Genomic DNA, 27537 nt, shown 5'->3' with positions numbered 1-27537 from the left:
TTCAAATAATCATTTGTGTTCTTCAAATTTCAGTTGTTCAATTTAATATCCGATGAAATGTTTGTTTATTATCTGATGAAGCTCTTATATAGGCCAAATGATGCATTCCCAATTTACTAGGTCCATAACTCTGCCGACCGTGCTTGGGAAAACGCGGTATAACGACTAATCAGAGGTCGAATTTTGTGTTTTGACAAGGCTTTAGAGTTTTCAATAGTACAATAGTTCGAATGATAAAATTGCAATTTCATGCATTTGGTAGGAATCTTAGAAGATTTTCTAATCGATTGCTGCAAAAACGAAGGAAATCCATCGAAAACTAACCGATTTATTAGCATTTGAAATTTTTCTCACTTTTTTCAGTTTTAGATTTTCATTTTACATCCCTATGTAGCCGACTTCCTGAGAGAAGTATTCCAATTCAAAATTAAATCTTCATTAATTCATTTGTTGTCCTTATAAGGACAATTGTTCAATTTATCATTGATAGTGAGGACTAAGGCGCACAGTCAACACAATAAGAAAGGTGTTTTCACATTGAAAACTAGACACGGCTTTACTGGAGGAAGTGTTGGCAAATGCATCTACCGCTAATACCACCGCTATCATACGAAAGCGCGTCGTTTCATGTGGGGAATATCAACAACGAAAAATGACGCGCGTCTAAGCATAACCCGAACTGTTTCGCCGTGCTGCTCCCATTTACCTCAGGGAAGTACCGGCTGCATCTGCATCTACCGCTGAGGCTGTCACTATACTGCTATTGGTAACAAAAGCTATTAACTCTTCAAATAAGTGTGTTATTTGTTCTCAAAAGAACAATTCTAGAGAAACATTCCAAAAGGTCCTATCTGCTTTGATCGATTTTTTAATCGATCACTTTCATGCAATCACCACAACTTATTTAGAACCTTTTATGACACGTTCTTTGCTCAGGTTGGTAGCAGAGGGATCACTCTAGTCTTCTGAACAAAAACCACGCTTGGGAGAGTTACTAAAGCTGAACCATTACCAAAATGAGACGACGCTCGGGAAAAACGATGAAATCAGATAGGACCTTTTGAAATGTTTATCTAGAATTGTTCAATTCAAAATCGGATTTACGCAATCGCATCTCTGTAATATTACCGACTATAATATTCTTCTGAACAAACTGATACAACTTTCCCATTAGGCCTCTGCCATAATAGATGCGAAAAGTGACGCGAACCGATTCGCTCAGCTGTAGGTTAATATACAGCCATCAGTAGAGCTGTACATCAACCTACGGCCGAGCGAATCGGTTCGCGCCGCTTTTCGCGTCTACTATGGCAGAGGCCTTAGAGAAAGTTGCTGGCTGATGTATTCACTTCATGCAAGCCTGCTACTGATGCTTCCCGCTACCACACTGAAACAGCATTTTACTGAAGGGAGTGTCGTTGCATCAGCTGACCCTGCTACTATCGATGCTGATATACCCGCTGCAACAGCTACGCTATGTATAGCCATGCCATAGTTGTGGCAGCTATACGCTGGCCCAACTGCTGAGCAACTGCAACGCTATCCGTAGCCATGCCACAGTTGTGGCCGCCATTGATATCCGCTGTACCTGCATCTGCTGGCCCTGCTGCTATCGATGGTGAGATCCGCTGAAACTGCTACGCTTATTCGCAGCCATGCCACAGTTGTGGCCGCTATCCGCTATCGATGGTACCCACTGCTCGCTCCCGCTGCTGCTAAGGGAGGACTGCTGTCGTCGCTGTTCAGAATTACTATGAGCGGCTTCGACTAAAACAGGCTCTTATATAGGGATGAAAATATGAATGAATTATTTTACGTACGTGGTGGAATGATATAACTTGAAAAATATGTGTGACTTCATTCTGGTTCAGAGCGATCATTTGATAAGCTCCACCTCTTTTTTCAGTTTCTAAAGTTTTTCCTCAGTTTCGTAGCACGGATGCACAAAAATGATTTCTTGTGAACATTCTGTTGAGCCGGACCGATAGCATTCTCTTTGAAGCAACAACATAACATGTTTTGTGTCGTGTTGTGCAGCTTGGTTGAAGAAAATGTTCCCGTTCCCATGTCGCATGTAAGCAGATTATTGCGTTCAGTAGACAGTAGATAGTGTATCCAGCGAATAAACACCGATGGTGGTCTCACACACGCAACGGTTTTAACCCGTATTTTATTGCGGTTTGTAACATCAAGCGATTTCGTTTGCTCGCTGTTGCGTGTTGCATCATGTTGCAACTTGGCAGCTGGGAGACGACGAAATTCTGTTTATGCTGATTGATTGAATCGACTTCATATTAGCTCTGCATAGTCGAACTAACTGCTTTTGTGAATGCGTACTAACAGGGCAGTTTATTATTCAATGTCGGTTATGCTGATCGCAGCCTTTGCGCTGCCCCTACAGTGGGGGGTTTACTAAATAAAGTGAAAATTAGACAACTACAACAGAATTTGATTGCATCCCGCACAGAATGTCTGCTTGTGTTGATGCCAGAAAATTATTAACCTTCAATTATTTTGACGTTGACTAACGTCTATATCGAAGTTAGGCCCCTGAATTTGAAAATCTAGTAATTCAACCAGGGAAAACCAGAGAAAAGTGGTCAGGTTTTGAGCGCTTATTTTGCAGTCATCTATAATCAGGTTTTCGAGGTTTTGGCATCAATCGATCAGAAATTCTTTTACGGTTAAATTTATGTAACAAAAACAAACTATTGTTTGAGATACACTATTGAAAAATTGGTAATTAATATCGATTGTCTAAATCATACCGCGCAGCCAATCACTACCTCTCTTCCCAAGCACAGTCGACACTAACGGATACAATCGATCTGACTTTGTTGTTATTGTTGTTGTCACTTTCTGTTTCCGATGTTTATGCTGCTGCTAGCGGAAAAAACCTTGAAAATTATACGACAGCGGCCGGCGCCCCATCATTCTGATTCCAAAACCGCACCAGTGACATGCGGACGCTAGGTGATAGCAACTGAAAGGAGGAAATACAAAATAGTACCGGTCATCTCGTGCCGGTTTCACCCGTAATGCTGGTGGCTTTAGTAGTAAATGGCTACTGCAAAACACTTAAATGGCTGGAATTCTGGACGGACTAACCAGGAAACTATAATCGGCAACTGGCACCTTTTGGTGCCTCGAAATTTTGGTACAGAAGCGGCTAATTGAATTTTCTGTTTTACCAAATGCTGCTGCTAGCGGAAAAAACCTTGCAAAAATGCATGTTTGTGTTGGTGTTAATATTACGACAGCGGCCGGCGCAGCTTTCAAGAAACATTTGTCTCTACCATTCCATCATCTATGTAGCCCCTCCCTTTTTCTAATTATCTGACGAAGCCTTGGTATAAAACGTATCGTTCGAACATTTCACCCCATCAGTTTCATTATTAAACCGTACCGGGTACATACGGACGCTCGGTGTTAGCAGCTAGAAGGAGGAAAAACAAAATAGTACCGGTCATCTCGTGCCGGTTTGACCCGTGATGCTGGTGGCTACTGCAAAATACTAAAATGACTGGAATTCTGGACGGAAACCAGTAAACAAGAAATCGGCAACTGGCACCTTTTGGTGCCTAGCAGTTTTATAATAGAAGCGGTTAGTTGAATTTTATGTTTTACAATTGCTGTTGCTAGCGGAAAAAACCTTGCAAAAATGCATGTTTATGTTGATGTTAATTTCACGACAGCGCTAGGTGTTAGCAGCTGAAAGGAGGAAAGACAAAATAGTACCGGTCATCTCGTGCCGGTTTCACCCGTTATGCTGGTGGCTGTTAGTAATAAATGGCTACTGCAAAATACTAAAATGGCTGGAATTCTGGACGAGAATAATCGGAAACTTTTGGAGCCTCGAAATTTTGTTACAGAAGTTTTGTAAAAGAAGCGTTGCAATTCCCTCTACTATTTGCTTCAATGGAATATTTTTTTTTTTAAGAATACGGTAGTCAACGTCATGCGGTCGTGTCTTGAATACCACCCTCCTACTTTTTTTTATTTGCCTTGAAAAAAGCATGTTGCGGTTCAAAATCGGTTGCTAATTACAACCTTTGAGCTGTCCTAACATTGGGGGAACTAAGATACACGGACAACATGCACTGTGGAAGCTATTTCACATTCAGTAAATTAGACGAGTGCGACAAATTTAAATTGTTAGGATGCAACACAGAATGCTTGCTTGCGTTGACAAAAAATATTAACTTTCAATGACTTGTTTATTTGCCTTCAAAAAGGCATTTTGATTTCCAAAATTGGATTTCCTGATGGCAATCTTCATGCTGCCCCAACACGGGGGGAATAATGGCTGTCTGGCGACACACGCTGAGAAAAACCGCGCTGCTCCTGAGACGTGGCGACCAACCACAGGGCTAGTGCTGCTGCTAAGGAAGGACGACTGCTGTTGTCGCTGTCTAGAACTATTATGAGTGGCTCCGGCTGAAACAGGCTCTTATATAGGCCAAATAGCATGTTTTCAAATGCAAGGTATATGATCCTGTCGACCGTGCTTGGGAAGCAAGCATATAACGACCAATCAGAGGTCGAATTTTTCGTTTTGACAAGGCTTGACTATTTTCAATAGTACAATAGTGTGAATAATAAAATTACAATTATCTTATTTTGGGAAGAATCTTAGAAGATTTTCCAATCTATTGCTGCAAGAACGAAGGAAATCCATCGAATACTAACCGATTTATTAGCATTTGAAATTGGACATATTTTTCACTTTTTTCGGTTTTAGATTTTCATTTCACATCCCTATGTAGCCGAACTTCCTGAGAGAAGTATTCTACTTCAAAATGTGTTTAATAACGATGTTTTTGTACAGAAATTACTCAAAAATAACTAGTGATATGCGGATGTGCTCCGAAACAGAGGAATATTATAGTTTCATGATTTTTTAAATGGAATCTTACAACCATTTTAATCGTTTCGTTGATATGCTTTCAAAATGGTCAAAAAACAATGAAAGAAACAATGAAAAACACAAGGCCAAATACCATCCAATATTTATTTTTGCAACTTGGATGATGTCCACATATCGGAAAATGGCCCAGACGCCATTTTGAATTTCATGATGGCGATTTTCGGTTTCTAGAAAACAACCTAAGATGATCGAATACCCTCCAATATGTGTATTTCCGTAATAGAGATGAAGTCCAGAGACTGCACGCAAAAGTTGGATGGTGCGAAACCAGTACAAAATTGTGCGTTCTTAGCGCAATTGTTGATGTGGTTTGGAACCAGTACAATGATTGCAAGTTGGGCATAACGCAATTAATGCTCTAGCGTGTTTTCAATGTATTTGTCAGCTCCAGACTGCTACACCTAAACAGTTTCAGCTGGTATCAAGCAGCATTGCAAAGCGAACGAGAAGCAAAACCTTCCTCCTCCTTTCTGCTTAAGAACTGGCATCAAGTATGTACAGCACGGATGTCTCGCTCATTTCGTAGAACGACGAGACATCGTCTTGCGCGTCGCAATCCGAACCGAAAAAGAAGCGAAAGAGCAGCCTGCAAATTATATGTGACGTATCTAGTGCTAGTCTCGTCGCACGTGCATGGAAAATCTACGAGCAAGAGAGAAAGAGCAGTCACTAATACACTCGATGTGAGAAATAAAGTGTTGGTATATGATACATATTCTGATTTCAATCTATGTCAATGTATTCGCAGTACAACTGCTGCGTTATCGTTTTTGCACATTTATTGTGCGATTTTAGTGTAAAATTTGCGCGAATCAGGAAGTACAATGATTGTACAAGACTTGAACTTTTGCGTGTGGATAACGACCCCAGACACCATTTTTGATTCCAAAAGGCGACTTCCGGTGTCTGGAAAACAACAAAATGTTATCAAATACTAGGTAATATGAGTATTTTCGGAATCGGGATGATGCTCTGAGACCATTAAAAAACCCCAGACGCCATTTTGGATCCCAAGATGTCGACTTCCGGTTTCTAGGAAACAACCCAGAATGGTTGAGTACCCCCCAATATGTGTATATCTTACAATCAAATGACGCCCTGAGACCGGAAATCGACTTCAGACGCCATTTTCAAATTCTAGATGGTGACTTCTGGTTCGTCTGGTGTTGTATTCAGGTCTCTTGCATCATACTCATATGCGATGGTATTTGATCAATTTTGGATGTTTTCCAGAAACCGGAAGTCACCATCTTGAATTAAATAATCGCGTTTGGAATTATTATTTCTGGTGTCTGCGCATCATCCCGATCCCTGAAGAAATACTCACATTGGTATTCGGCCATTTCAGGTTGTGTTCCGGAAACCGGAAGCCGACATCTTGGGATCCAAATTGGCGTCTGGGGTTTTTTTGGGGTCTTGGAATTCAAGATGGCGTCTGGGATCGTTTTCAGGTCTCATGGCATCGTTTCGATTTCGAAATAATTTATATGGGGTGGTATTTGGTCAATTTTTACTATTTACCGCAAACCGGAAGTCACCATCTTTAATTAAAAAATAACGTCTGAAGTTGATTTTTGATCTCAGAGCATCAATTCGATTCCGAAAATACACTGAATTCTGTTTTTACGCGACTTGTTTTTACGTAATTTATTTATTTGTTTATTTAACTACTACCAACAGACATCAAGATCATGGAGCACTTAGTCGGGTTTAGTGCCATGCGATTCAGCTCGCACCAATGGGCGAATATATCAAGTTGTTGCTGAAGAAAAACGGCGTCGGCAGCATGTTTGATTTTATTGAATAATTTCAAATCATCAGCAAATGCAAGACGAGGACATTAAACGGAGTAGTGCACGTCGCTGAAGTACAGCAAAAACACTAATGGGCCAAGATGACTACCTTGAGCAATCCCGGAAGTAGCGGAAAATGATTCAGAAATTTTATCGTCAATTTTTACACTCAGAGTACGCCCTACTAGATATGACTCAAGCCAGCACAGCAAGTTGCCGCTGAAGCCATAACGGTCGAGTTTAGCGACAGCAATGCGATGGTTTATTTTGTCGAAAGCGGCAGAAAGGCCCGTATAGATTGTGTCCGTTTGAGATCGTTCAATTTTATTTTACACGATTGATTTTATTTTACACGATTTTTTTACGCGATTTTCTCGAAATTACGCGATATGTGACATGGGAAATATTGTTTCTGAACCAAGATGTAACACACACACAAACACACACAAACATACAAACACATACACACATACACACACACTTACCACATAGCGAAAGATTTTGTAACGACGCGATCTTTTTCTACGCGATTTGCTCCAAATTACGCGATTTTTTTATACGATTCTTTTTTTGCGCGCACACATCAATCGCGTGAAAAGAGATGAGGATTTTTGGTATATATCATCCAAACACCCAAACATATCTCCAGAAAATTGAATTTTCGGAAGTAAGAAAATTATTTTGGAGCACCGCTCGCAGCTGAAAAGAATCAGTGCAAAACCAGCGAAAAACAATTAATTTTTTCAAGCATAGTGTAATAAATACACTGTTCATACAGTGCGAACTTTTGTCCCGCATGCTGGGTAAAATTCGCATCTCATGCTACAAACAAAATTCGAAAAAACTCTGGTAATACATTTTGGAGGCGAAAGATTCATAACAAAACCGAATTTTATGATAATTGTTTGCAATAGTTCTGTTCCAAAAACAATTGAGTGCGTACTTTTGCCCGTCATGACTCTAATTATTTTCTATGTTGCAGTCAAATGTAGAAAAAACTTTGATCAGTGTATATTTATTTATTTTCTTTTAACCCTAGACGTAAACTAGAATATTTTTTTAATTTTTAAAAATTTTTTTCTATTGTTTTATATAGTTTTATATATTATTATTTATTTTTTAATTTTTTATTTATTTTTACTTACTTTTGAAATATATTTTAAAAAAAATGTTTTTGAACTTTTTTAAAATTCTTATCTATTCTTTCTGATATTTTTTTTCTTATACATTGTTTGATTTTTCTCTATTTTCATGTGTTAGTTTTCTTTAATTTCTTTCAATTACTTTTGAATTTCTCCTTTATTTTATGAATCAATTAGGGAACGTCCATTGATGACGCAAAACAAAAATAAATAATTTCGAACCCCTCTTCTTTTGTATAGATCCTCAATATTTTTCGCATGGGTGGCAACACTTTGTCAGATAAGCCTCCCTCCCTTCTCTTCAAGCGTTACTCAAAAAGCGTCAATAGTGGAATCTAAAATGATATATTGATAAGTCCGACCTAGGTGTATATGAGTACAGTAGCGTTTCGATTATACCACGATCAAAAAAAAAAAAATCCGCTTCATATATTTAAAACATATATATTTCATGTTATTTGCGTGTGTACGTGTTAATGTATGTTGTATGTATGTGTGTGAATGTTATGTTTAAAATGTTCGGTATAGGTGTGCTTTTGGATACCAGAAAACCGATATTTAGAGTGAAAAATAAAAAAAATATCAAGGTGTATTTTTTCTTCAACAAATTGAAGTGTTCGTGTGAATCTATTTAAACAAATAATAACTTCGAATGAGAAAGGCTGGGTCTCACCGCGAGGTGGATTAATTTGGGTTTTTTAATTTATTTCATATTTTTCGTACTCGTGATATATTTTTGTATTTTTTATTTTTCCAATCTCTTTCTGTGTATTTTTTTAATTTTATTTTCATGTCACTTTGCTATTTTGTATTGACAGACACAGTTTTAGTGTTTTCCATAACGTTTTTATTTTTTAGTGATTATCTACCCTTTTTTATGTGTTCTTTGGATTTGATCCTGTAATATACTGTATACTGCATATTTATAGCATACTAGCTGACCCCGCAGTTTTCGTCCAGCTTATTGTTTGCTATATTTAAATAGTTTTAAACATTCTAAATTGATTCCACCGTAGGACGTCCCAAAAAAAAATCGATGTTGAAAAAGTCAAGGTGCTCAGCCCTAAATTGAAAGATAATGTTATTTGTAGCATTTTTGTAGAACATTTCGACTTTCTAAAAAAATGTTTTCAGGTTGCCCAAACGTGATTTATGAAAAAATGACTTTCTTAAGCTACAAACCCACTCTCTTGCACTTTTTTCAATTCTGTTCGATTCCTTAATTTTTCCATATATTTTTTTGTTTTTGTGGGGTTGTTTTTGAATATTTCGCATGGTTCAGTTCAGCATTGCATTCAGTTTTTTGACTCCTAGAGCCCATTAAACATCACAAAAATTTTTTTTACTAATAATTTTCAGATAAAACCCTTCAAAACACAAATAAAAAAAATTTTTGATCAAGAATTGAAATTTTCATTGGGAAGCGAGATTAACGGCGAAAATTTACATGGAAAAAGTTACTTGATATCTTATCGGGGAGCTGAAATATTGGCATTTTTATATGTGATGGAAAACTATGCATTGTAACAAATATGTTAAATAACCATGTGGTTGAACATGGGATCTCGTCCTGTCGATGGGCAATGTATAGCCCGAAACCGGTAGACGAAAGGTAATTTTAATATTATCCTTTTATATCTGTAAGAGCAATAAGTGTCTTGTCTAATCACTCGTCGTGTTCCGTCTGTGTTCGCGATTATTGTGCTAATTCTTACGTTAGCATTGAATTATTATAAAGTGACCCTATTCCATCTACATCCAATACGATTTGTTTGTAGTCTGCGAATAGAATCGGATGAGAGAAACGTTCAAACTCGAAAAACAAATTGTTTGAAATGATTGGTTTCATCGTATCAAGAACATCCTCGCCTTTTGGCTACTGCACATCACCACAATTCCAGAAATACCCTTAATGGGTGATATTCGGAGGTTTTCCGCTGTTTCCCAGAAACAGGAATCCGTCATCTCTGCATTCAAAATGGTGTTCAGGGTCGATTTTGACCTACTGTGATCATTTTGGATAGTATTCAGTCATTTTTAGTTGTTTCCCAGAAGTTTCTATCTTGTATTCAAAAATGGCGACTGGAGTCAATTTTTGGCCGGGCACCCCAAACAGAAAAACTGAGTTATGTCAGGAAAGTTCCCGTAGAGTTTCAATGCATTCCCAAACAAGTTTGGAAGCGCATTTTACGGACTTAAGAGCTAGTAGTGCTGCTTGACTGTCCGAGAATATACCGATTTTCGCATGTCTTTAGTTGCGTTTCAGAAATATTTTTGCGCAGATATATATGGCATAGTTTGAACTCCCTAAGTATGCGAAGGTGGCCGATTTGGTCCCTTTCGAGTATAGTTTTCCTCTTTTGCAACCTTAGAGCGCCAAGCTCTGCTTCTTTTTTCACATGAAGATGTAGAGGCAGTAGGCAGAGCATAGCTTCAGATAGTTTTAGTGTCTTCAAAACGTAAGAATTGTTTCTATTTAGTACCTTTTCTATTAGATTGAAACCATTTTGTGACTTTTTAATAACTTTTATATATTATTTCCTTTTCGTGAGTATTATTTAAATAACAAAATTCAAATAGAGAGATTGAAACAGTTCTATATTCGGTTGTTATATTTTCGATGTCTTCGTTTTGTTTCGTTTATTCTAGTTTTCGAGTTGTTTTTTTAGTGTTCGGGTTTTGTTTGCAGCTTTTCCTCTATTTTTTCTATTTATTGTTATGGCTTATTTGCATATTTCGTATATTTATATTTTTCCAAGTACAGTGGGTTTTGTTCGTTTCTTTTTTGATTTATTTTTTTTTTGTTTATTTTGGTGCTTGCGTAGTGCTTGTTCCTTTCGTACCTTTTTTTTAAATTTTCGCTATCCTTTATGTGTCTTATGAAACTTCTTAGGTGTGTTCTTTTTCAACTTTTCAGCTTTTTGGGGATTTTTTGAGTATTTTCGTGTTCTTTTAGTGTCTTTTGCTCTATTTTTGCACCCTCGTGACTCATTTTTTGACCCTTTCATATACTTTATTACGCTCTCATTTAAGTAACTTTTTTTAAACATTTTTCGTACTTCTATTTAAGTTGTTTCTTGCCAATTTTTGTTTCATTTTTTATGCCTTTTAAGATTTTTTTTCTATTCATCAATTTCTGGATGCTTTCTTATAAATTTTTTAAATAGATCTGAATCGTTTTGTTGATTTCTCATGCCTTGTTGATTTTGTCTGTACATTTTTGTGGTTTGTAAATCTTATCAATTTATTTTTCGTGCTTCATTATGTCTCTTTTAATATTTCATATGTTTATTACACATAGTTTGGTTTTTTTTGTAATAAAACACTTTTGTTCCTTTTGCATTTTTGTGAGATTTGGCTTACTTTATGTGGTTAGCAAGCCTCGATTTTAAATAATGTTCGAATTATTTCATCATTCTGGTGACTAATTACTTGTCAGCTTTCTTAGTCTTATTACGCCTTCTGGTATTTTTGTGCTATTAAGCATTTTGTATTTATTAGTTGATAAGCTTTTTCCTAATTTTATTTTTGCATCTTTCTGCCGCTTGGGCCTCTATTTTATCTTTCCTGTGCAAATTTTCAGTCTTAGGTATTTATACCGTTTCGCCATGTTTTTTTCGCCTCAATTTTTGTGCCTTACTTGATGTAGGTTGTAGTGTTTTCTGAATGCGAAAACTGTTTTTGTTGGCCTATTTTATGAACAGTTCACTTTTGAGCACGAGATAAGGGAAGGTGTTTGACACTTGCAAAATCAGCTTAAACAGTATATGTTTTATACATTGTGTATATATCCGCTTAAGAACAAATTCAGTCGCTTCAACTGTTTATTTTTATTATGAATCTTTAGAAAACAGGTATGTTTTGCTATTGCGATATTGTTTGAATAGGTATGTGCTAAACTGTTATCAAAATTAGCACACCAGTCATATTAAAATTCATATATACTTTTAAATGTGTTCCGCGCGAGTTACTATCATCAAATTAACACCAAACGAAAGGGTCCGGACTCAGGAAAGATTTGGTAAAGGTTCCATTTGCATATATTTGCAGGCAAGTCGATGACAAGCGGCTAAAGATGCTTACTTTTTCGCTTGAATTTTACGTTTTCTGCATAGTTTCTTGGAAGGGTTGTGGTACATTCAGCTCAAATTTACTAATTTCATAATTTTTAACTTTTTTGTTCTCTATACCTACACGCAAAACTTTTCCTTATTACTTTAGAAGCAATAGCGCAAAATTGCCTTTAGGTAACAAACCTCTTACTTAAAAGGCAAAGAATTTTCTTCCCCAGTCAAGTAACAACACATACTGTCATATATTTAGCACGTGTTACGGGAGTACGACTATCTAATAATGGTCGTTTCAACCACATGCAAGATTTTTTCTGTCAAAAACCGCTTCCTTTCCATCTCAAGTCAAAAAAAATCACACACCGTCGCATATGTTGCACTTGGTACAAGTTTCTTCAATCTCCAATTCATCCGGTGTGCGTGTATTAGTTCGCTCGTTGTATGCATTCGGAGTAGAGAAATATATGACAAGAGCTGCCAAGCAGCATTTTCCCCGTCATAGAGTATGCAAACGTTGATGATTTCAAAGACTTGAAATGCGTCTTGAAATGACATGACGATTTGTAAAATGCGTTAGAGAAAAACAAAAACATTAGCTTTCCTGCAAGATATCTAAAACACATACTTATTGGTTCATGGAAACTCATTTGCACCTGTTTGAAAATACAAAACTCGTGCCCATCCAGAACAATATTCGCCACTTCGGCAACTCTGGTCAGACAGTATTACATATTTCCATTTCAAGTAAACACTGGGGGACGAAACGAAAGTGTTTCTAATGAGAAATATGAGGTTGACGGTTGAGATTCTGATTATGTGTGGATGAAGGGGACAAAAATGAACCTGATCGTTGCATCAATACAAATGCAGCGAGTGAAGTCTTGCTAACACATGCATTGCGGTACTTGGCTGTATGTTCTCCTGCAGAAACACATACAAGCGTGTGGCTGTCATAATTTTTATAACTTTTTGGTTATTATCTTTTATGTATAATGTGCAGTCATAAGACACAATAAGTAATAAAAAATTGCCCTAAAGTAATAAAATGTTCCCCGTTTGCGTTGGGTGTACCTAAGTGAAGGTGATTTATTCGATTTATATGATAATTCATATACATGATTATGAGCTTCAAATTTCTGTTTAGCTCGTTTTTTTTTCACCTGTATTATTTCAATAGGTCTTTACTATCGCGACGTTATTTGAAGAACTCGATACTCGTGCACCTTTTCCACTGCTTTTTTTCAAGTCGGTAATAAAAACTCATCACACTTCAAGCAGAATTATGGGATCAGAAAAGCAATCCCGCAATTCTGTTGTCTCGAAGATGGAAAAACGAACTTCAACATGCGCACATCCTCATAGTCTCAATCAACTTGCAGTGGCACTTTTCCTTCACCTTGAAAAGTTTTAATTAACCAGTAGAACGACTTCCCGCTTTCCTGGATCAGTCCAACTTTTTCGTTACTAGAAAGGAAACCAGCTGGCAGCAAGTTTTCTCACCCTCGCAGCGAGCAGCATAAATAATTCATCGTTCGTTCCGGCTCCGAAGAAGTAGGTATGCAAATTCGATTCGAAAGCCCCACCCATTTTTATTTGTTAATTGATTGCTTTGCGCTAAAAATTATCACATCCACATTCCTTCAACATATATTTACAACGAAAGTAAAAGCTCTCCACTTACCGTTCGATTCCTGTGGCCTTTCCCCGCTGCCAGCGTCGTTCTTTCGATGTTTCGCTCGTCCTCGTCGCTTTAGTGACCCGAATCTGGTTTCCGCTGCCTGGAGGATTGATTCCTCTTCCGAAGAAGAGTATTCTCGCTGCTGCTCAATAGTTGAGGTTCTGCTTCGGCCACTACCGTAGCCGCTTGCATTACTACCCGCACTGGCACTTCGCCGCGAGCGGCGTTTCTTCGACTGTTGCTCACCGCCGCTGCCATTCTGCATCGATCGTCTTCGGTGCTCAGTCCGGCAGTCAACGTCGGCCGCTGGCAGCGTGTGCGACAGCATTACCTTCGAGATGAGGGAGTCAATTTCGTTAAGCGTGCTGTCGTAGGACTCGGGAATAAAGTCCTGCAGCATGATTCGACCCTCCGCTGGAGCGAGCAGTCTCTGCTCCTCGGCCTCCAGCTGTTCCTGGCGGCGCCGCCGCAGGCTACGCTGGGTGTGGAAACTCTCTTCTCGAACCATCAGCGTTCCGGCGTTACTGCGAACCAGTTTGTAGATTTTGGGCTTGGGTTCTGTGGGTGCTGGTGCTGCAGGGCAGGGTTCTTCATCGGGGATGTTGATCTCTGGTATCGTCGGAGGCGGAGGAAGCGGGGCGGGGGCAGCAACCGGCGATGGTTCTTCTTCGGTTGAACTTTTGTACAATTCACTGATACGGCCGAGGATCGAACTGGATCGGCTGGAAACCGATCTAAGCACTTTCTTCTTGGTCGGAACCTGATCAACGGAAACACTTCTACGGAATTCACCCACCGATTTGCTTTTCTGCAGTGGTGAAGGTTCCTCCTGAGCTTCGCCTTCACCATCTTCCACTCGGTACTGGTGCACACTTGTCGCCAGCTTATGACCCAATCCCTTGTTCTGGAGTTGCTCGAACACGTCACTCAAGTACTCGCCCGAAGTGTTGACCTTCTCGCGGATGCACATACTCTGTGATCGTTGGTAGCGCTGGTCGCGACCCTTGCGCTCCAGCGAGTTTTTCGAGCTATCATTTCCAGTGCCAGCACCATTCGGCAGCTCTTCGCTCTTCGACACACAATCCGGCCGATCCACCTCGACCATTAGCTGCCCGGTTCGGCTGTCGAAAAGTTGGATCTTAGGAAAGCTGATCGCTGGCGACGAGCTAGAAGTCGTCAGCTCCCACTTCCACGATTTGGGTTTCTTGAGCGCCAGCTTCAGCAGTTCACCGTTCGCGTCCCGTTGGCTGCTGTTGCTGCTGGAGTGTACCCCATTACTGCCGACGACGAACGCCGAGGACATCGCGCGAAAGGTCTGCAACAGAAAAGAATGAAAAAACAGAAATTAAAAAGTGTTTCTCGCCACCTGCTTGCAACTAAGTGGTAAGCGTCAACAGCAGTGCCACTGAACTTGAATCGCAGTGACCTTTGGCAAACGGCTGCTGTCTGTGCGCGCCGGTGGACGAAAATAAACTGCTGGCTGTCATCTTCGTCACCGCGAGAGCGGCTAGGCCACTGCAGAACGGTTCACGGCTCATTAAGCGGAGCAGTGAATTTTTCACTGTCATCGCGTTTGAGACAAGAAGTGTCATCCCTCCGCACCGAAAAATCACACTTCGCTGTTGTTCTTGCTAATGGCCGGTTTTCTTGTTTGTTTGTTTGTTTTTTCCTGAACAGGTGCAAGAAATTAGCAAGCAATTTTCTTTCTGACGGTGGCACGCTGTGCCACACATTGTCGACATTATTGGTGATCTAACCTTAAAACGACACAAAAATTGGTAATGGTGGCGCCAATCGGTGTGTGCGTGTGAAAGTATCCGCTTGTGTGACCTTCCATTTCGAACGGAGAGCACCGGAAATCACAACTTACCACCATTAAGCTGTGGTTTTTGTTATTGTTACTGTGCTAGGCAACGTTCATTCATCGATTTGCACTGCAGCTCGAAGTTACACACAGCGAAAGCGACTTTGTTGTCGAGGTTCTAAATTTAGCTCCACCATTTTTGTTTTTTTTTCTTCTGTCTTTCGAATAGTGGGTGGGCTATTTTCGGAATCGGACTGACCGGTTGAACGTCAGAGCCATCGCATTTTTTTTTTGTGCTGTCTTTTTTACCTTACTTAATTCTGTTTCACACTCGGCAGATTATTATCGAATCAGTAGTGCTGTGCTGGGACGATGCAACCGGCCCGGTCTGCCTGCTTGGATCAGTGCCAGAAGTGCCACCCGTCGTAGACACTGTTGTGGTGCGAAAGTGAGGGTGGTGAGTTCGGCAGGTATTCATCGGGATCAAGAGGAAAATAAGTGAGGTAGACTTGCTGCCATCCTGAATGGATCTGAAAAGCTATAAAATGCAAGTTTAAATGGATGACAGCTATTTCTGGAACGATTGCTGCGTTGATCGTTTAATTTGTTATTATGTCTGTTCGGAGAAATGTAAACAACACTATTGCTCTTCACTCGGGATAGTGGGGAGACACTCTTCGATTGTTGATATGTTAAATTTCACTCAGGGGTCATATATTGGTTAATTTTTGCGTCGTTATTCGTTTGTTTGAATTGAAGAGTCGAAAGATTTTTGAACCAAGAGATGTTAAAAGTTCCTCATCCTATCCTTCAAGCATTGTAATACAAAATTCTTAAATACTAAACCATAATTCTCGGATGACTGTGTGTAATATCATGCGATATTGTTGTTGCCTCCAAACATGCAATTTTGAAGTTGGGCAATTTTAAAGTCGAAATTTGAAGTGGAATACTTCTCTCAGGAAGGTCGGCTAAATAGGGATGTGTAATGAAAATCTAATACCGAAAAAAGTGACAAATATGTCCAATTTCAAATGCTAAAAAATCGGTTAGTATTCGATGGATTTCCTTCGTTCTTGCAGTATTAGATTGGAAAATATTCTAAGATTCTTTCCAAAAGAAGATAATTGTAATTTTATCATTCACACTATTGTACTATTAAAAATAGTCAAGCCTTGTCAAAACGAAAAAATCGACCTCTGATTGATCGTTATATGATTACTTCCCAAGCACGGTCGACAGAATCATATACCTTGCAATTTGAAACATGCTATTTGGCCTATATAAGAGCCTGTTTCAGCCGAAGCCGCTCATAATAGTTTTAGACAGCAACAACAGCAGTCGGCCTCCCTTAGCAGCAGCGCTAGCAGTGCAGTGGATACCAGCGATAGCGGATAGCGGCCACAGCTGTGGCGTAGCAATGGCTAGCGCACTAGTTGCAGCGGATTCCAGTAACGATAGCAGCTAAACCAGCTGATGCAGGGACAGTGGATACCAATGGCAGCGTATAGCGGCCACAACTGTGGCATGGCTATAGATAGCGCACTATTTGCAGCGGATCTCAGCATCGATAGCGGCTGATGCAGTGAGGCACTTTAGTGAAATGCAGTCTCTGTGCGATAGTGGGCACTAGTAAATACATTCAATGAACAGTTGACTCATTTTGATAACACGTGAGCCGTCTAGTTTTGAGTGTTAAATCAGCTTTTCACTGTTTATATATTATCACAAGGAATACTTTTTTCGCCCTGTCAGTGATAACGCAAAGATGTGATCGGCAACTTATCCGATACTAAAAAGAAACAACAAATTGTCCTTTTCAGGATGAAATAAAAACTGAATGAAGAATTAATATTTTCTAATGAGTTAATTCCCATTTTTAAATTTGTAAAAGTTATAAATTTCACTACATCTCCGTTTCTCAAAACGTACTGAATTATCTTTTCCTTCAGTCATGAGCAAAAAATTCGAAAAAATTACATCTCAAAATTTAAAAATTGTCAAGCCCCAACCATGACAAGCAGCTTACTATATTATTGAAAATGGTCAATCCTTGTTGAAGCGCAAAATTCGATTGATCTGATTAGTTAACGTTTATTTACTAGAAAAAATGACTGACACGCAAGCAGCCGGGTTATCTTTCTTGTAAAAGTATTCTACTTCAACCTTGCGGTCGTGGCTTTGCACACAACCCTCCTGTTATTTTTTTAAATTTTCATATCACACAACCCAACAATCTCCGAAATTTGATTCAAAAAATTATTAAATTTTACAACCTCAGAATTATGAATTACTATCTCTAGATTTTAATATTCCTAAATTAATATATCCCGAAACTCTCGAACCATCTAATCTCAAAATAAAAATATATCCAAATTATAAACTTTTAAGATCCTAAACCAAGGGAGAAGATTTTGAAGCCAAAATATCTGGCGGGGAACCTCATTTTTTAATCGATGAGCAAATTGATGCAATAATCTAGGTTGGTTAGCGAATTTTGATAACAGGAAAAGGAAGAGGTCTTGCTACGACCTGTCAGCTTTCGCGAGAACATCCCTATTTCAACCTCCTCGGGGTGCTAACTACACAAATAACAAATACAAATAACTTCAATGAAGATACGGTCCCAACCCCGGTGGATATCTTTGTCTGGGTTTCGGTAATCGCCTTCTCTTTCATAGGATAAGCTGTGAACCGGAGCTGAGTGAGCTTGGATGAGCTCCAGAAAGCTTATAAAAAATAAAAATAAAAAAACACAAAACAACTGAAAAGTACTGTCGTTTATAGCGAATAATTTTTGACAGAAATTTGCTATTCCTCATTATTTTTCTATTTCGAAAAAATCAATATTAAGTTCAAAACAGAAGCATTGGTTTTGTATAAAACGAGATGGGATAAATTACATACTAGTAACTGTTCAGGATTTGAATGCTTGCGATATTCGTCATCAGCTATTTATGGCCAAACGGTATTGAAACCAGAAATGGTCGACTTCGAGCCACCACTTTGAATTTTCAAAGGCACAAGGCTCGGTGACAATTAATGCGTTACCTGTGAAAACGTTATTTTATATTTGCTGCGGTGAAGCAAACGTAAAATAGTGTTTTCACAGGGAATGCATTATTTATTTCCGAGTCTTGTGCTTCTAAAAATTCGAAGTCATGGCTCGAAATTGGCTGTTGGTGGTTTCAATACCGTTTCACCTTAGGGACCTTTCGCTTTTAATCGCCTGATCGTTTTTGGTTTGATTTTAAGCGGGAAATCAAGCTTATACAACATACTCTGGGCTTAAATACCACAAGCGATTCTGCATCTTTTCAGTTACAGCGTCTGAACGACTATCAGTTTCGGCACATGCGAAAGAATCACTTAGAAAATTCATAGCTTTATTAATACATTGGATAGCATTCGTACATCCGAAAAACACCTGAATGTGAAGTTTGACTATAATCGAATATGTCTCGAATGCAATTTATGACAAATGATCAAAGCAAATATTTTTTCAGATAATGAATGTTGTTTTGCCACGAATTTGCGTGTGATAAGTGAAAAAGGGTCGCTTCACAACTAAGAAATGTGAATGCTACCTCGAAGAGCTCTTTATAATCGCCGCTAACTTGATTGATGCTCTTATAAACGGTTGAAAAAAGGTGTTTATCCTATGCTTTTGCCCTGTAATAGGGTAATCGCTCCTATATTCATCTCAGTACCTATATTCATTTCATCACGTCTTTTTTATCAATTTATCGTCAAATTTTACCAAATTTTCAAAGTAAAACTTTCAAACACTTGATAGAATCGAGAAGTAAATAGATTTACTTTCAAAATTTGTAGAAATTTGACGGTAAATTGGACAAATGAGAGAAATAAGATGAATATAGGTGCACCTAGCTGTTGTGATAAATAATGGAGCGATTATCCTATATTTTGTATGAAAATTCATAGATATGAAGAGAACAAAAACTATTGATTAGTTTTCGAAGCTTTTTCGAATTATTCCTATCCACTAGCGTATTATGAACTTCTTGGGCGATTTTTTTGCCGGAGCTTGAATCAATTTTAAGCGCGCCCAAGAACTTTGCTGTTTCATCGTAACTTATAGAATTGCAATTCAATCAACATGAGATCTACCGACTATATCTGATAAAATTCACCATCCTAGTGAATTTAGATCACTAGTGCTGAACTGTTTCATAGAATAATAATAATAATAATAATACTAAAACTAACATTAAATCCATACAAAAAGTTCTTAATAATTTTAATAATTTTGCTTCACCAATCCGATTGTGACGATTCACTTCATGCAGTTGCTGCAACGAAGTACGAATTAAGATATAATCACTGAATGGCAGCTTCAAATTCTCTAACGAATATAAGAGGTCATTCATTTATTACGTAACGTACTCAGAAGAAGGGAATATTCAACGAAGAGTTTCATTGCGTGAGGCCCCCATGCAAAATTACGCTATTTAGGGTTGCGAGCTATTCAAAATTCATAAAATTTAACGTTACGTTTTATGTGAATGTCCCTAATGATATGTTTTTTATAATTAAAGAGTATTTCAACGCAAAATATGTACTAATATTTTAGGAAACAAAGGCCAAAAACTTCAAGAGAGATAAAAAACAGCCGTTTTTATGAGAATCAATTTTTTTAAATATAAGCATTGTGTGGGTCCATTCAATGAACTCGGATCAACTTCAAATTTTCATGGCTTATTTTTGGAGTAAAAAAGGAAACTCTTTCCACCCGGCGCTCATCGAACCCGCAAGATGTTACAAAAATGGCCACTCAAGTGGTCATCCACCTCTGCTCAGAAACTCCTTTTCCAACATCAACGAGGTGCCCAAATAACATTTTGGGCTTTAAAACATATTTATAGCAGTAATCCTGGAAAACATTATAAAACCTCACTTAAAACTAATTGCATGATCAGTGCTACTTCCGAACTACTATATAGCTGCATATAGTTCAGGAGGGCCTACTTAAAATCACTTAAAATCACTTAAAACATTGCCGGCGAATCAAAAGTTTCGGTGGTTTGTTGACCCGATAGGACCTAAAAAGAGAAGCGCTTTCAAAATTATGTAATTGGAAAATAACTCCTAAATTGTTCAAAAATAAATCATTTTATTCTTCAAAATATAGGGCTTTTCGATTCATTGAATTTTGAAAAAAAAAAAAGTTTAGAAAGGCACCATTCCTTAATTCGGAACCCTTTCCAAAAGCAGATGTAGGAAAACTGCATTTAAGTTAGGCTGAAAAATGTTATTTGAACACCAAACCATAATTGTAGCTATATTTTTTAGCAAAATTGTAGCTACCAAAATTGTAGCTATATTTTTTAGCATCGTCAAAAAAAGCATTTAACACCTTTCAAAAGCTGCAACAGAACTGTTTTCTCCTATCGTGGCCTCTGGAAATTAATATCTAGATCAAATGGCTTTATACAAAATTATACAATTTAATCCAATACCTATCGGTTTCACGACAGTTTAAACAATGGCAACACGGTTTTAAACGTTTGACAGTTCCGAGAAAAATGTTCGTGAAAATGCTGTTTACATCTTTATTCGTTGGTTTAATCTTGAAAATGATAATAAAAAAAGGGGAAACCTGCTTAACGTTGCGTTGTACCTGCGCAATGGAAACAAAATGGTGTTTTGTTGTGGTCTGAAAAGGGTATCGTGGCAAAACTGTCGCACGACGAGAATTCCGTTTATACTGCACACTGGGAGCGGATAGATTGTGCCAATGTCTTCAATGATCGCGAAGCAGTAGAAGGAAAACTACGGAAAACGGAATCGGCATCGGACACAAAAGCAGACAAGAATCTGGTTTCTCTTCCTCCTACTCGAGAAAAAAAAAACCGCGACTACAGCAAACAAACAGTTTAGGCGATGTTAGCATGCTAAAGGATTTAAATTGCTCAAGTGATCGTCTGGATAACAAACAGGAGCAAACCATTCACAATGACAAAGCTCTGGTAAGAAACTGGTCAATTTTCTATGTAATGTAATTAGCTAATCATATGATTTTTAGAGCCGATGATTTGAATTTAAGCCGGATACCGTGCTTTTGCTGGCTGAAGAGGGGAGATGCGGACAATTGAGACTCAAAAGAAGCCGATGCAGAAAACGGTGATCGCACCAATAGTTTTTAGGATATAATCATAGTGAATCTCACTAGCATTCGTAATGACCAAATAAAATTATTGCAGTGCGTTTAAGCACAGCAAAACTAGTATGAAGTACCCAACACAAGTTGTTTTGCATAACAAACCATCTGCAAATCCCTCTGCCAAGCGCACTAATTTGTTATCAAAACTGTTAATAGGTTAGCAGAGCTTACCAAGCTGAAAGAGAGTTTAGAATTTTAGGAGTTATTTTTTAATGAGTTTTTTAAGGCCTCCGCTTGAGATAACCACAATTTTTAATTTTCCTCTACTGTTTGTTTTGAAACTAAATATATAATATATTTAATATGAATTTTCTTCCAATTATATTCAAAAGTAACAGATTAGTGCAGAAACCGATTCAGTTTTATTTTAACTCTTATAGTTATGCATAGATAAAGTAGCTATATCAAGCTCTTCATGAGAACCATAGTGAAACCATTATGGCTTTTTTGAAGTTTTATCTCGTAGTCGTATCAATAGTTTCACAGTCATAACAAAACATATGTTCAGAGCAATCGGAATTGAGTAAAAGTGAAGTTTTTTTATTGGGTTAAAAACGATGTGAAAGATTCTATAAACATGGCAATGACATAAAACCAAAATGATTATAAAAAATACATTATAAAACTAAAATTAATAATTGCAGCTTTCATAAAACAATAATAAAACACAAATAAAGCTATAAGGCATTAAGTATGGTACTTGAGATGGGCGCTGAAGAAAGCTGATCAACGAGTGCTCGGAATTTTTCTGCGTAAAGTTCTGCTATTGATACTTGGCGGTAAATTGGAAGATGGAGTGTGGCGCAGACGCATGCATCAAGATTTGTACCGATAGTTGATACAGCGGGGTAGGTTTTTGTAGGCTGGACATATGGCCAGAATGCCTGACGAGAGAGCTACCAAAACTATATTTAGCAGAGGACTAGGAAGAGGCCGTCGACTCTGTGGTAGGTCCCGCACTCGGTGCATGTAGGCGGTGGAAGAAGATCCACGATCGGTTGGTTTACGAGGTGACTGGAGAACGGCTGCCCACGACAGAAGAAGACGGACGTCCTCAATTCGTTTGGCCCTAGATTGGTGAACGGTTTGTCGGCCAACAAAGTAAGTGAGCAAGTTTACATTTTCAAGGTACCGTGGAATGGGGTGAAATTGATCATCTGAAAATTCGTGATAAAAAATACTAATCAAAAGATACTGCTCTCACAACACTAGGCAATGTTAACGTGTCCTTAAACGCAACTTTTGCATGATTCACATACCTGTCAAAGTTAACCCTTGCATGCCCGGTGCAATTTTTCATATTTTCGAAAAATTCTTCTAACTCAGTCAAAACTCAATCAAATTTGATCAAACAAGTTTCCAAATAACAAAAAAAAAGTATTGAATTTACTTAAAGTAATCTCAGTTTAGGGTTAATTATGTTAAATTTGGAGAAGTGAGTAAGTTTGATAAAAGCTCAAAAACTGTAATTTTCAACAATGATCATTCCCTACCACTAAAGAAATACTGATGAATTCGCAGGAAACCACGAAGATTTTAATTTCAAAGCTAGTTTTTGAAATAAAAGCAAATTTAGCAACAAGCAGCTCGTGAACCAAAATAAACAAATTTTAACCTGAAATATCGTTATTTTCGTTTCCAAACTAGCTGTAAATGATATTTTTCAGTACAAAAATCATTATTTATCTTTAGCATATCGAAAAAGAGCATATTGCCAAAAGAATGTATGAATTTCAATGGTGTTCAATTTCATCCCAATTTACCTCATAGTACTTTATAGAATTTTAGATGAAGAAAAAAAATACCTTATAGAATTATCGAGTTTATTTCATGAAGAAGACGATAGAAATTTCACCAAATAGCCATAGAGGTTTACTGGAGCACATACCAGAACTTGTTTTAAAATTATACTATTTTGGGAAAAATGTACATGAAGCTAGTTAATTGGAAATTGTTATAAAAATTGATCAATTTCACCCCGTTTCATGGTATAACAATTCAGTAGCTTCTGCTTTGAAATGATCGTTCTCACGGTAGGTTAGGGAAGAAAAGAACCAAGTGTTCGTTGCTGTCAGAGACCGAGTTCACCTGTGAATCTCTGATGACTTTAACGGAACGAAAGATACTTTGTTGCCGTGTTTTTTTTTTTTATTTTTCAATATAATGTAAGCTGATTTTGAAGACAAAAGGGTCTCTAAGCTTTAGTTAAATATTTGGAAAAGTTTTGAAAAAAGCTGAGAAGAAACAAGGAAAAAAATTAACCTTGGAAAGATAATCACTTTCTAATATACGTAATAAAAATCATGCGTCAAAACGTTTGTAAGAGTTTGAAAGAGTTTGGAAAGAAGCCTAAAAGTGTTTGAATCCATCAGAAAAAGTTAATATGAGAAAAAAACTGAAAAAGAGTTTATAACTAAGATACGACCGCAAGGTTAACAAAGCATTACGACAGCCTGTCTTATGTCAATGTATTTCTAATTTTTCATGATATAAATTTCAGTGATAATTCTCTTTCAGCTTGATTTTTTCATTATTTGAAGGTAACCTTGAAGAGAAGCATTGTTCAATTGCTTTGAAGTCATTCGAAAATAATGTTTAAGGTTGCTGGGACACAAGTGTCAAGTACCATTTCACCGTCAAAATATAACAACATGGGGAGAGTTGAGTTCTCCTTGAAGAAAGTGTTATGTCAAATTTTGAATTTTTGTCAGAAAAAATAGGTTTTATGCGAACAAGAAGTGTCCAATTTTCGTGGGAATGGAAGCGGTAATTTCATACACTGATTTTCAAATCTGTTTTTCTCTAAACTAGGCAAGTTTTGGGCGAAAACGATGATATGCCAATTTCGTGGTTATTCGTTTTGTAAACTGACTCCTAGCCAAACGCAGGTGCTGTATTTACCTACTATTGTGCTATTGGTTCCATCCTCAAATAGGTAAAGCTTAATACCAATTTAAATCAAATAATACCTACTGCTGTTTATAGCAAAACTACGAACCTACTTCTACAAAGCTGTTAATTAGGTACTTACTTGAACTTACTACATCTAAACTAAACTTACTTCTACAAAACTGTTAATTGAATTGTGCCTTCTTTCTTCAAGAGCAGAACAGCTAAGATATCCAACAGAACACCTTCCTGGGCAATAGCGATGCCGGATAAAAGCTTGTTCAATTCATCGAATTGCCAACCGAAGATGACGCGGAATAGTTCTCGTTTTATAATTATCTCTAGCAGCTTTTCCCGCCAATTCATACACATCAGTAGCAAGGTGCATTACAGTTACCATTACAGCCGCGAGATCGATAGTTACTCCAAAACCAACGCGCATACTTTTCAACATGCAGTAGACGATAAATTCGACCTACCGGGAACAATTCGACGCAGAGCACGAGATTGTCCCTCAAATACCTACCTGAACGTCTCTTAAATATCTACGAGAGGATCAACGCAACAACTAGGCGGGTCTGTGAAAGAAGTGAAATGAAGAAAGGTAAAAAAGCGAACGGACTTCGCTGCACACTGTTTGTAGGTACATTATTTTTCGTCAACTGTATAACGGTTAACAAGCGAAGGTGCATATCAAGACGAGCTAGTCAAACGTGTACTGGAATTCGAAGCAAAAGCTGAAGCTAAAGTAAATTGTTTCATTCCTCCCGCAAATTACATTCCCAGTACAAATCCCAGCTCATCTCAGAGCCACGTTCTTGAAATAATGTTGATTTTTTTTGCCTTACAGATTATGAAATGAGCAGTTCTACATTTGTTCCAAGCTGCGCTTAAAGCTTGAAAATTGACAGAATTGATGTGATTATTGGAATTCGACAATTCTCGTGACGCTTTTGATGTTTTTGGTTTTCCAATTTGTGCCTCTGTGTTGCCGGAAAACATAATTCTACGTCAAAATCGTGAACTAGGAAATGGTAAGGGGAGTAAAACATTTTCGATAGCTGCTCCGGCCACAATCGAGACACTGTTTTTGCGCAGTTGTTATCGCTGTCATTAAGGTTTTGTCGAGTAAAAATAAGAATATATATGTAACTACTTCAATTATGACCAAATGATTATAATTCTCTTGTCATTCTTCGCTTCGCACATATTGCACTGCACAAGACGCGACAGATCCACACATAATTATTAACATGCCCGGACATATTCAACAATACCGTGCAGTCCTACGGTCCGCCGGTTGGTTTGTCTGCTGTGGACCGCTCTTTAGCCATGCTGTGCTGAAAATAGCTGCTGCTCTGCTAGCTGCGGGTCGAGCAAGTATCCAGTAACAGTTAATCATCCTCTTGCTGCAATAATCGGTTATACAATGACTAAAATTCTACGGTCGAGCTTTTATACGTAACTACTGTAAGTTAAACTTCCGGTAGGCAAGAAATAAAAAATCTAGAATATTTGAAAAGTCTTAAAACAACTTGAAATAAATATATATCATACTGGAACTAGAATATAGTTTAAATAGTTTATCAGTCTAAAAAGACGGATTTCTGAAGAAAAATAGAAGTTTTGAAAATATTGGAAATCTACACACTTAAAATTTATTACGGGGCCTCGGTAATTTTTGCCGAGAACGGCACCTCGGTTAAAAAAATTATGAGAAATGCCACATTTTTTCGTAGATCTCTAACTGAAATTTCGGTATAAAATATTACCGAGCTATCACTACCGCGATTACGAATATTTTGGGCCGAAATTTCAGCTAGGTGAACCGAGATTTACGAAAAAATGTGACAGCTGTCATTATTTTTTGAACGGAGCACTCATTAGTGCCGTTCTCGGCAAAAATTGCCGAGACCTGGCAAAAATTTTTAAGTGTGTAGAACTTGGAAAAAATCTTAAAAAGGTCTACAAAGAGTTCAGCGGAGATTGACAATGAAAGAGCATAGTGAGAGTTGATTAATAATGTAGAAAGAATGTACAAACAGTTTGAACTTGAATATTTGTAATATTTACGTAAGACAGCTTCTCTCTCGGTTTGTACTAAGCGCAAGCCGACAAATTAGGTAAAAGATTTTCACTTTTTCACGCTAGAAACATGCTTGTTACACTGTAACCGCACTTCAACCCTGAGGGCCGATCGCCAGTTCTGTCCCAATCAAGGCAACAGCAAGCGACGCTTGTTCAGCTTGTTCTGCCTGTCATTTTACCCTCCACCCGTTATTCGAACGACAAAAACAAACATCACACAGCAAGCAGAGTAGGTCATTCTCGAACGAGCAAACATCAAAGCAAGCAGTTCGTCGATTCATCGTCAATTCACCGCGCCGTGGGCCTACTTTGATGACAGTTTCTGCCAGCACCCACCATCGACACCAACTGTGATGGATGGATGGATGGGGATTCGGAAAAACCAACGCAGTTCGGAATGTTTTTCATGTGTACACTAACCTGATCCACTATCTAAGGGTTTGCTCACTTTCGCGGAAAATATTTCCCAATTATCCCCAACAAACGACGTCGTCCTTCGTGTTAGATAATTAAATTCTCGGCTGGGATGCCCTTTTTTTCAAAAGGATGCACTCGAGCACGCACGCACCGAGCGATTTAGCAGCTTTTATACACGAGATTCGCGCGAAATGTCCGCGTCGCGGTCAGCGCTGAGACTGGCGGTGGTAGAAAATATTTAGTCGACCCTCACATCTGGTTTCGCAGTGTGTTTGCGTGTGTTTTTATTTGGATGTGTGTCTGCCAGAGGGAGAGCAAATCGGAATTTGGGCGCTTGCGAAAAATTCTCAAAACCGAATACCACTATTATCCCACGGGGGGGGAAATGGGAAATTTTCGGCAATTTTAAAATAGAGTTATCTGTGTGCGTGAGGTTCTCTGGTGGATCCGTAACCAGGTACTTTTCTCGAATTTATTGTTTATTGTTTAGTCGAAGGACATTAACCGATATTTACGGTTTCCTGCTTTCTTAAAACCAAACGCGA

At 38.1% G+C, this 27537-nt stretch overlaps 1 protein-coding gene across 5 annotated transcripts in view; it reads right to left on the bottom strand.

Moving 5' to 3' along the window:
* Positions 1 to 27537, bottom strand: part of LOC129717901 (uncharacterized) — a 121831-nt gene that overhangs the window by 17948 nt on the left and 76346 nt on the right. For 2 of the 5 annotated variants that reach the window (XM_055668171.1, XM_055668174.1), the window contains one exon: positions 13614 to 14925. In XM_055668171.1, the coding sequence (XP_055524146.1) occupies positions 13614 to 14925 (1312 nt within the window). Of the gene's footprint in view, positions 1 to 13613; positions 14926 to 15036; positions 15477 to 26560; positions 26582 to 26995; positions 27193 to 27537 lie in introns of those variants that run through there. The other 3 variants (XM_055668173.1, XM_055668176.1, XM_055668175.1) reach the window with 3 other exon arrangements.

Source organism: Wyeomyia smithii, chromosome 1, assembly GCF_029784165.1.
Source record: "Wyeomyia smithii strain HCP4-BCI-WySm-NY-G18 chromosome 1, ASM2978416v1, whole genome shotgun sequence".
In the NCBI taxonomy this organism is placed as follows: domain Eukaryota; kingdom Metazoa; phylum Arthropoda; class Insecta; order Diptera; family Culicidae; genus Wyeomyia; species Wyeomyia smithii.
Note: the sequence above shows the minus strand (reverse complement) of the source record. Positions and strands in the feature narration are given on the sequence as shown.